General features: G+C 35.3%; 2 protein-coding genes across 5 annotated transcripts; one reads left to right on the top strand and one right to left on the bottom strand.

Moving 5' to 3' along the window:
- Positions 1–1,024: 1,024 nt before the first annotated feature.
- PQL3 (PsbQ-like 3) lies at positions 1,025–2,689 on the bottom strand. 2 transcript variants are annotated; one of them, XM_047316556.2, is made up of 3 exons: positions 2,553–2,689; positions 1,790–2,266; positions 1,025–1,472 (listed from the first exon to the last, which is right to left on the bottom strand). In XM_047316556.2, the coding sequence occupies exons 2-3, from the start codon at positions 2,246–2,248 to the stop codon at positions 1,377–1,379; spliced, it is 555 nt and encodes a 184-aa protein (XP_047172512.1). In that variant the 5' UTR covers positions 2,249–2,266; positions 2,553–2,689; the 3' UTR covers positions 1,025–1,376. The 2 variants fall into 2 exon arrangements, with proteins under 2 accessions (XP_047172512.1, XP_047172511.1); XM_047316555.2 differs by having other exon boundaries at positions 2,548–2,688.
- Positions 2,690–2,993: 304 nt separating this feature from the next.
- ARF8 (auxin response factor 8) lies at positions 2,994–10,007 on the top strand. 3 transcript variants are annotated; one of them, XM_047316538.2, is made up of 14 exons: positions 2,997–3,632; positions 3,853–3,965; positions 4,123–4,221; positions 4,324–4,380; positions 4,471–4,626; positions 4,704–4,788; positions 5,579–5,669; positions 5,761–5,925; positions 6,009–6,131; positions 6,730–6,805; positions 7,548–7,695; positions 8,078–9,069; positions 9,153–9,343; positions 9,471–10,007. In XM_047316538.2, exons 1-14 carry the CDS (start codon positions 3,590–3,592, stop codon positions 9,646–9,648), a joined length of 2,517 nt encoding a protein of 838 aa, XP_047172494.1. In that variant the 5' UTR covers positions 2,997–3,589; the 3' UTR covers positions 9,649–10,007. The 3 variants fall into 3 exon arrangements, with proteins under 3 accessions (XP_087972499.1, XP_047172494.1, XP_047172493.1); XM_047316537.2 differs by having other exon boundaries at positions 3,850–3,965; XM_088116373.1 differs by lacking the exons at positions 9,153–9,343; positions 9,471–10,007 and having other exon boundaries at positions 2,994–3,632; positions 3,850–3,965; positions 8,078–9,075.
- Positions 10,008–10,600: the final 593 nt, after the last annotated feature.

Here is a 10,600-nt window from a genome sequence, read left to right as displayed (position 1 = left end):
AATACGAATATAGTATTCTTTTATTCTCTTCACACTATATATTCATCCTTTATAATCTTTAGTTGTTGTGTGGAATGATTTAGTACATATTTGGCCATACAATCTATTTTCTATAAATGATTATCTTTTCCCAGTACAATCTATTTTCTATAAATGATTATCTTTTCCTTAAAAGTAGAAAGTAATACTTTATCACAATAAATTTGTTCAAAGTTGAAAATATAATTAATACATTATTCATGTACATATATATATATATATATATATATATATATATATATATATATATATATATATATATATATTTCAATATTGTATTTAGGAATTATTTTTAATCAACATTAGAAAATGTTTACATGTGCATGAAATATACAACTTGTCAGGCCTTTATTAGTAAATGAAGAAAGAGTATTATGAGAAGATTTAACATCCATTAACTATAAAAAAAATATATTATCTTTAACTCAAAATTTCAAATAGAGTTGCTAATTTTTTAATTCTTGTATTTGTTATTATTGTCCAATTTTTTATTAAAGAGATACTTTCAATCTATATTTAAATTTCTAACATTGTACATTAATGATTAACATTAAAATTTAAATTACTATGTATGAAAAATTCTACAAATTTTAGTATATATCTTTTGAAGCATGTTAGGTATTGATTTATGATACATGGACATTAATTATATTGACTAAGGGAAACACTTATTAATGTGCATCTATTTTTTTGTTATTCCATATTATTTTAGTAAGGAAAATTTAATATTTTTATGATGTTTTTTTATTCTTTCTAGAATATGCCTACTCCAATGCAAAAGTAGTTTGGTTTGAACTCCATAAAAATACGGTATAACTTAAGTCTATTAAAAGATTAATTTTATGATAGTTTTCATAATAGATGTGTTTGACTCATTCACATTATATGAGGATATTTGTGAACAAAACTAATATCCTATTTTAAATAAGACAAAGTAATACAATTGACTCTTTAGATAAAAGAAGTTCAATATTAACAAAAGATAAATAAACAATCTAATACATAGTAATTTTTTAATAAAAAATATTTGAGACAATTTTTGAAATAGTCTTTTTATCTAGATAAACTTTGACAGAAAAAAGGCAAAGTTTTATCTTCAACAATTAAAAAATCCATCTTATAGAAGTTCTGTATCAAAATTGAACATCTTAGTGTCAAATATAATCAAACATTCAATAATTTTACTCTTCACGTTCAAACCCATGATCTATAATTGTATATAACAGGGTTCTTCTTCTTCATTACTCCACTTCTTGCAGCAAGCAATGTTGGTAACTGTTCGCATAAACTTATCAAGAGCAGTTCAATCCTCCATTTTCAAAAGTCTACAGTGAACACTATAATCTGGATATAATGTCATTGACAGCCACAACAATGTTCTCATAACACTGCCACACTTGTGGTCCATCTCTACCCCTTGCTGCATAATCTAGCTGCAATGTTTTCACCATACATGAATCTTGTCAATCGATCACATTTTCACACAAAAAAGAACAATTATTTTTTAGTCAAGAAGCTATCTGACAGAGTTTCAATGCAAAATCCAAAAGCAAACTTGAATATCAAGTATCAATTTACCAATTAGATTCTTCTAAGTATAAGTTGTATAGTTCAATCGATTAAGGATCATGCACATTGCTTTCTCTAATTAATGAGCAACAAGAAACCAGACAATGAATACATATCTCTGACACATTTATGGTTATGAAATTGAAAATGCAGCTGAAAATGGGCATGTTGTAACACTTACTCTAGTTACATTGTTGAAGAGAGCGGAATAAAGCTTCCTTAGTTCTGGCCTCTCAATTCCAGGCTTGCTCTGGATTATGATATATATGTCTTTCTTGAGAACTGCTGAGCTCTGTCTTAGATATCTTTGTGCTTCTGTCCACGATTCTGACTCTAACAATTCTTTAACTTGTAACAAATCTTGTGCATGATTTCTCACACCACGCAGGGCCTCTTCAGCTGTCATGTCAGGGGCCACAAATCTAAAATCAAATGCATTTGCATTTTGTGTACTAAAAATATCTTCTCCACCCAAAATCAAGGGGGTTATGATTGCCAAAAATCCCACCCTTCTGGTGAATTTCAATGATAATTCCTTCTGCTGTAAATGCCGGAAAGAAGGTTTGAGTTTAACACAGCATGTGAATGTTGGAAACAAGTGCGACAAGTTTGGTTGCAAAATCAATGATCTTAACTCCATTGCAAAGGGAACTAACTCCTGAAAACATCCACCGTATTTATTACTTCACATGAATTGTTTTATTCCTGATTTATGTTCAGAAAGGCAATTTTATATGATTTAGTACCATGTCTTTTTAATGATGAAAACAACATGTAACGAAGAAGGGTTGAATGAAGAAATAAAATTGACCCATAACAAATTGAATGCAAAGTTGGTTGATTTCATGAAGGGAGTTTGGAATGTTGAAGAGAAAATAAGAGAAAACAAAAATGGAAGTGATGAAATAGTAGAAAGTAGAAGAAGGTAAAGAGCCTTACCTTACCTTATCTAGATGAAAGATGAAGCGAAATTGTATGGACGACCAATTTGCTTTTGCTTTGGGTGATGATAATCTCTTTGCTTTTAACTTTTTCTTCTACTTATTACCCTTCACATCCATTTGCGGAGCACGCGCTTACACAGATATTTTAAAAATAAAAAAACAATATAGTTTAAAATAACAATTATTTTATGGTACTAATATTTTCCTCTATATACTCCGTACTTCTGACAGCGACCTGTGAAGGATGGTGGCACATGCTTGCTGTCACATCACTCCGAACAACGGTCCAGATTTTTCACGTACGGATGATCCAACGGCTGAGATGGTTTCATCCGCCCATAACACTATAACATGGATTTTCTCTCTCCTACGCTTTCTCTCTCTACTGCAGCATGTCCAGCTTGGTCGGGACCCCCTTATATATGGCAAAGACTCTTCTTTTATTTTTCTCTCTCTGTCATTTTCTCTCTCCTCTCTCATCACACTCTCTATCTCTGCATTGGTTCAAAGCCAAAAAATCCTGACTTGGGTCTCCATCGAAAGTGATAGGCCACAAAAGAGAGCCTTTAGTTTCAACATCACACTTCATTCTCAGCTTTCATGGCGATCTCGGGGAACGTGCCACCGTTGCTGCAGTTCACTCCAATTGGGTTTGCTTTCTGCTTTGAAATTTGCTAAAAGAGGAGCAAAATAAAAATTTTAAAAAAGAAAACTTTGTTGTTGTTGGAGTCTGCAGGGGTGGTTTTGTGTTCTGGGGTTCTAGAGTGGTTGTGAATTTGTTGGGATGTTGTGGTCTTTGGATTTGGGCTTCGTTTGATTGTTTTAGATTGTTGGGTTTTATGTGCGCACTCTATGGAGTGAGTGCATTGGCATCATGTTGGAGGACGAGGGTGTTGTTGGGGATGCTTGCTTATGCAATGGCTTGAAGCAAATTGAGGCTAGTGGCTTTGAGCTAGGGTTTCATGTGTGATTGGTTGATTGGTATACTAGTGTCTTTGTGTAAAAGAGAAAAATAAAAGAAGGTAAAGCTTGATGATATGAAGCTTTCAACATCAGGTTTGGGGCAGCAGGGATTAGAAGGTATCCATTCTATTCCAATTCTCTCTTTTTACCTTTTTATTATTTGTTAAATTGAGCTAACATTCTGTGCTCTTAGTGTGGCTTCTTGTCATAGTTGTATATAAATGTAAGGTGTCCCTTTCATACCCCTTTTGTGTTGCTTGAACATGCTTGTGAGTTTTTTGTTTTCCTTTTCCCTTTTTGATAATTTGATTGATGTGTGAGTAATGATGGTTAGTAGGGGAGAAGAAGTGTCTGAATTCTGAGCTATGGCATGCATGCGCGGGGCCCCTGGTGTCCCTACCAACTGCAGGGACTCGTGTGGTTTACTTCCCTCAGGGTCATAGTGAGCAGGTTTTTGTTTCTTTTTTTGACTACTTACTCTACTCTAGATTGCGTCAATTTGCATAATACAGAAGAAATAGAGTGTTTCATGTAAACTTGAATTGAAACCAATTCAAATGATTCTATAAATAGAAATTGAGATGGATATGTCAAATATTGATTCCAGGTTGCTGCCACAACTAACAGAGAAATTGATGGACACATTCCCAATTACCCGAGCTTGCCACCCCAGTTAATTTGTCAACTGCACAATGTTACAATGCATGTGGGTATACTATGTTTTCCTTTTAGTTATGTATCATGATTGAGCTATGGCTGCCTACTGTTAAGAGTAAACTCAGTGAACTGCACATGTGTTAATTTTCAGGCAGATGTTGAAACGGATGAAGTGTATGCTCAAATGACATTGCAGCCGTTGACTCCGGTATCCTGTTGTTCTTTGATGAGCTCAGTGTATGAGTTATGAACCTCTATGATTCTGCTACTGAGCTTTCTTTTTTAACTTTGGATGTAGCAAGAGCAGAAAGATACATTTCTTCCTATGGAATTGGGCATTCCCAGTAAGCAGCCATCAAATTATTTTTGCAAGACATTAACAGCCAGTGATACCAGTACACATGGAGGATTCTCTGTTCCTCGTCGTGCTGCTGAGAAAGTTTTCCCTCCACTGGTAATGTTCATATTTTAAATTTGTGTTTGGTTCTTGTTGGGATAGATGCATTTATCTTATATCTGTGCGCCATACAGGATTTCTCACAGCAGCCACCAGCACAGGAACTGATTGCCAGGGATCTCCATGATGTTGAATGGAAATTTCGGCATATTTTTCGGGGTAGGATTCTAGTTCTTTATCGATTCAAGTGTATGATCTTGTTAGGGACTCTCGCATTAGACTTTGGGGCAAGGCACTTTAGTAGTCAGCATCTCTAGCAGATCTAATTTTTAATCTGAAAAGTCCTTATACTTTTTTTCAGTAGATTTTAAATAAGTTCTTGTATGTTATAAACTGTAATGTGGTCCCTGATCTTGATTATGTCAGGTCCCTACAAGCACTTAATTAAAAATGTTTGAAATTACAATGACTCCTTTATAATTTTGGAACTATTAAGGGGGACCTATTCAAAACATTGTAAGAGTACAGGGAAGTACTAAAGATTAATGTAGCCTATCATAAATGGCATAAGAGATGGGAAGCCAACTGTGTGTACTCGTGTTAAATATGTTTTGCTTACTACTTGCTAGATTTTTCTTCTTCTGTATATTTCACAAATTTAACTGATGTGCATGCAAACCATCAACTGTATCAATACAACTTCCATGACCATATCTCAATCCTCTTCTTAGTATTTTGGTAATTGCTAGTTGTTCCATGCAAGAGAATAGGCCAGTAAATGTAATGATCATTTACTTTCAAACGATTTATTTTTTCATTTCCTTGACTTATTTATGTCATGAATTTGCCTGTATATTTTTTGGTTTGAGTCAATTATTCTACTTTAACAGTAGCATTAAACTTTAAAAACACAGCTGTTAAAATTGGAAATGCGTACTAGTGTCATTATTAATTTTACTACTTATACATGAGCACAAGCGCACAATATGTTGCATTCATATAATTGCAGGACAGCCGAAACGACACCTTCTTACTACAGGCTGGAGTATATTTGTTAGTGCCAAGAGACTCGTGGCTGGAGATTCTGTGCTTTTCATTTGGTACTTTAACCTCTTGAAGTGATATTTTCTTTCCCCCATGAAAGCTGGAGATTGATTCTTTTTTGCCTTTCCTATGTATTTTTACATTTAGGAATGAGAAGAATCAGCTTCTTTTGGGAATCCGCCGTGCCAATAGACCACAAACTGTAATGCCATCATCGGTTCTATCCAGTGATAGCATGCACATTGGACTTCTTGCTGCTGCTGCCCATGCTGCAGCGACTAATAGCTGTTTTACCGTGTTTTATAATCCGAGGTTCTTAATGTTGTCTAAGTTTATACTCATGAAATTCTTTTTCAATTAATCGTAATGTTTTTTAATAGTTACGTCATTGGCAGGGCTAGTCCATCTGAGTTCGTCATACCACTTTCAAAGTATATCAAAGCTGTGTACCATACACGTATTTCTGTTGGTATGCGTTTCAGGATGCTTTTCGAGACTGAAGAATCAAGTGTCCGCAGGTACACATCAGTAGATTTTATTTTTCCTTAAGAAACAATAGTATTTTTGCTCTTGAAAATCTAGAGACGTTTCTTTTGACTCTTAGACCAGTTAATTGTATTTTTCATAGATAGACATACTTATGATACAGAATCTGTGCCTTTTAAATAAATAAAAATAGTAATAGCTTGCCTTTGCCTATAATGAGGGTGATATTTTGCGTGTATAGAATGGTTGGATACAAGTTTCGTGGTGTACCAGTCAGTAATTTTAGTCTTGCCCAGTTCTAAAAGCTGTGTAGGAAATGACATGGTGAGAAAAATCATATAGATCTATTGCATAGTTGGCTAGCCCTTATTTAGAATGTGAGAGATAAAACTTTAGCAGCTGCAATCTGAAGAAAGGATATGTCAACTGCTAAATTTGGGGATTCTGGTATCGTACTGTTTGTCTTGAAGTTTACTTTTTATTTTATTTTATTATCTTTATTTTGGAACATAATCCAAAAAACCTGGGGTTTTAATCTGAAGACTGTGAAGACCAGTAGAAAAATATTATCAATGCTGTGCCATACAATTGCTTCATTTACTTATCAGTGTGTCATCTTTGTTTTTGAAGGTACATGGGTACAATAACTGGCATAAGTGATTTGGATTCTGTTCGGTGGCCGAATTCTCACTGGCGCTCTGTCAAGGTAAGGAAGAAAACATTGCACTGTAGTCAAAAGACTATATAGCAGTAATGACATTCACAATACTCCTTTGATAAATACACTGCATAAGGATGCAGTCATTTTAGATATCTGACCAGATTTAATTATAATATCTAGTCCTGTTTCATGAACTTGGTATTTTATTCTTATCAACCTTAAGTTTTATTGCAGTGTCTGTAGTATTGCCTCCATCCTTTTTGCAGTACTAGTTTCCCTTCATCTAGCACCTGAAATAACCCTTCGTTGCATCAGAGCTTATGAAATATTGAATATTGAATTTAATTTGTGTGGTTCCTCCTAGCCTATCCGCCATTAAATGAAAGAAAAAAGAAGTATACTATCAATCATAGGCTTCTGTTACGACTTTGACAAATGAACGTTCAATTAAGAAAGGGGTCAGTTGAAAGCTATGAACAACTTAATTTGGTTTTGAAAAGCCATTGTAGTTTTTGTGTTGCTTGATCGATTCAGAGGGAAGGGAACAATAGACTCAAATCTAGCTTATTTCTCATTCTTTCTTATCATGTGTTTTTCTCCTGATTCCTTTTATTACTACTACTACTTCTACATAAATAAGGGAATGTTATGCTTAAGCATCAAATGGTCATCTGTGATTGTAACAAAGACCGCTCTATGACAATACCATTTTAAAAGTATCAGTACTTGATTTCATTACATGTTTTAAAATAATTGATGTTGCTTGATTTTTGTTCTGCTGTGCTAGGTTGGTTGGGATGAATCAACAGCTGGGGAGAGACAACCACGAGTGTCTCTGTGGGAAATTGAGCCATTAACAACATTCCCTATGTACCCGTCATTATTTCCCCTTAGACTGAAACGTCCATGGCATCCTGGCTCCTCATCTCTGCATGGTATTTTTATTCTCTAAATGGTTTATTCTTTTGAAGACTTTGTTCTGACTACCCACTAGATTGTTAGTGAGATACGACTTGCTTTTTTAATGAAAGGAGATTTTATCTCCAAAAGGAGGGTGACAAGGTGCATGAATAAATATCCTCCCAAAACAGTCAAGAAATAATTTTTTTGGACTTTAACGGGGCATGAATTGGCATTGGACATTATGTAACTGGAAATTTTAAAATTTTACAAAAATGAAATTATTCCTAGTGATCTAAAAAGCAAGTATCCTAAATATGGTGTTGTGGTCTCATTCATCCCTTATCTTTCCTAGCAAATGACAGTTGATTTGAGAATCTACTTTTTGTGACCTTTCTTTACTAAATCTTGTTACAGATGGTAGAGATGAAGCAAGTAATGGGCTGATGTGGCTGAGGGGTGGAGCTGTAGACCAAGGTCTCAATTCGCTAAATTTTCAAGGAGCTGGTATGTTGCCCTGGATGCAGCAGAGAATGGATCCCACTTTACTAGGAAGTGATCAGAATCAACAGTACCAAGCCATGTTGGCAGCTGGGTTGCAGAATCTAGGCAGTGGATATCTCATGAAGCAACAAATGATGAATTTTCAACAGCCTTTCCACTATCTTCAGCAATCAGGAAACAGCAATTCTCCTTTGCAACTTCAGTCGCAGCAATCAGTTCAACAATCTGTATCTTCTAACATGCTGCAGCCACAAGCCCATGTACTGACAGAGAACCTCTCTCAGCACCTACTTCAGAAACCGCACAACAATCAAGAAGTCCAAGCGCAACAGCAGCAGCATTCTTATCAAGAATCGCTCTTAATTCCAAGTGATCAGCTCCATCAGAGACAACACTCTGGCGTTCCTTCACCATCGTATTCAAAACCAGATTTCTTGGATTCGAGCATGAAGTTCCCTGTTTCAGTTTCTCCTGGACAAAACATGCTTAGTTCACTTTGTCCTGAAGGAAGTGGAAATCTCTTGAATTTATCAAGGAGTGGTCCGTCCTTGCTGAGTGAACAGCAATGGACTCAAAAGTATGCACCTGTGCAGGTCAATGCTTATGGAAGCACTGTGTCGCAGACACAATATTCTGGAAAAGATTCTGCAATGGTGCTACCACATCTTAACTCAGATGCCCAAAATTCAACTCTATTTGGTGTCAATATTGATTCATCTGGCCTTCTTCTTCCCACCACAGTCCCTGGTTACAGCACCTCATCTGCGGATACTAATTCATCAACAATGCCATTAGGGGAGTCTGGTTTCCAGGGTTCTCTGTTTGGTTGCATGCAAGATTCGTCAGAGTTGTTGCAAAGCGCAGGGCATGTTGATCCACAAAACCAGACTCAAACCTTTGTGAAGGTATGATTTTCAAGTATTCTTTGGCCTTTTCAAGTATGATTTTCTTATATCTAAACGAGGTGTTTAATTTTATCATTTAACAGGTATACAAATCAGGGTCTGTTGGGCGCTCACTTGACATATCCCGGTTCAGCAGCTATCATGAACTGCGTGAGGAGTTGGCTCAGATGTTTGGAATTGAGGGCAAGTTGGAAGACCCTCCTAGATCAGGCTGGCAGCTTGTGTTCGTTGACAGGGAGAACGATGTTCTTCTCCTTGGAGACGATCCGTGGGAGTAAGTACCAGTTTCATTTGTGCTACTTTTTTACTCAATGAGCTAGCATTGAGATTGAAATGTTTCATTTCACTTGGGTTATGTTCATTAGCCCTTTCTTCAATGGTGTGTGTTTTACTTCTTGCAGATCATTCGTGAATAATGTTTGGTATATCAAAATACTTTCACCTGAAGACATTCAGAAAATGGGGGAACAAGCAGTGGAATCCCTTGCTCTAGGTTCAGGACAAAGGCTCAATGGCACTGGTGCTGAGTCTCAGGACATTGTTTCTGGACCACCATCAATTGGCTCACTTGAATACTGAGATAATTGAAACATGTATTCCTCTAGGCTCCATGGTCTAGAGAATTTCTGTGCATGTTTATTGCTTTGGTTGGAATATCTTGTGTAGGATCAGTTCCCCCATTTCACCACCTTTTATTGTTTCTATCAGCATTGAAGAAAATATATATTTATGATGAAAAAACTTAGGACATGCTTGTGTGCCAATTGAACATGGGGCACTGCAAGCTAGAGTTAGTGTTGCTGCTATTATTTTAGCATAATATTTGATTAAACTTCTGCATGAACTAATGTACTCTATATAGGAAACTAGAGAAGGCTGTTTATGCTTGAACTGTCTATGTATTCTACAATGGCATTTGTATGAGTAGTATTTTATTATATTGTTGTCAAAATCATCATCTACCATATACCATTGAGATGTCTCTAAAGTGCTACTATGCTGTTGCAACGTATTGTTTTTGCAGGGTTTAGTTTCTCACAAATATTTGAACCTTTTAATAATTTTTTTTCTAAATAGTTACTTCCTACTCAATACTTACTGGCTATATTTTATCGGTGGATTTGTGATAAAATGTGAAAACTAAATATTTTTCTGTATTCGGGTTTGGATTATGGCATATCGCAATTTCTGGGTACTAAAGTTTTTTTTGCGAAAGTTAGTGCTTATGATGACTGATAGGAAGTCGTTGACAGGAAATTAAACAAAACAATAATATTCAGGAGGAAATAAGTGAATGCAAGAGTAAATTAAAGTAAACATTTTGAAGTTCTGCAATACATAAGAACATGTATTTTTTTTTATCTTCATACTTATCTCAATTACTTAAAAATGTTAAACTAACTTCTTTTTTGCGTTAACCCTCTTAAATGTATATGCAAAGATATTGCAATGGGAATCCTTGTAAAGAAAGTTACCATTGTAAATATGGAAAAATATGAAATAACTTAACAAGTAATTTAAATGTGTTTTT

This window comes from Vigna umbellata, chromosome 5 (genome assembly GCF_029865625.1).
Source record: "Vigna umbellata cultivar VRB3 chromosome 5, Vumbellata_1.0, whole genome shotgun sequence".
NCBI lineage: Eukaryota > Viridiplantae > Streptophyta > Magnoliopsida > Fabales > Fabaceae > Vigna > Vigna umbellata.
This window is presented reverse-complemented; position numbering and strand designations above follow the sequence as displayed.

Bases quoted from the DNA above. Each gene is read 5' to 3' on its own strand.
- ARF8 (XM_047316537.2), top strand. From the start codon at position 3,590: ATGAAGCTTTCAACATCAGGTTTGGGGCAGCAGGGATTAGAAG. The intron at 5,926-6,008 runs GTTCTTAATGTT...CGTCATTGGCAG, and splicing joins ACCGTGTTTTATAATCCGAG to GGCTAGTCCATCTGAGTTCG. The intron at 9,070-9,152 runs GTATGATTTTCA...ATCATTTAACAG, and splicing joins AGACTCAAACCTTTGTGAAG to GTATACAAATCAGGGTCTGT.
- PQL3 (XM_047316556.2), bottom strand. From the start codon at position 2,248: ATGGAGTTAAGATCATTGATTTTGCAACCAAACTTGTCGCACTTGTTT. The intron at 1,473-1,789 runs GTAAGTGTTACA...AAAACATTGCAG, and splicing joins TCTTCAACAATGTAACTAGA to CTAGATTATGCAGCAAGGGG.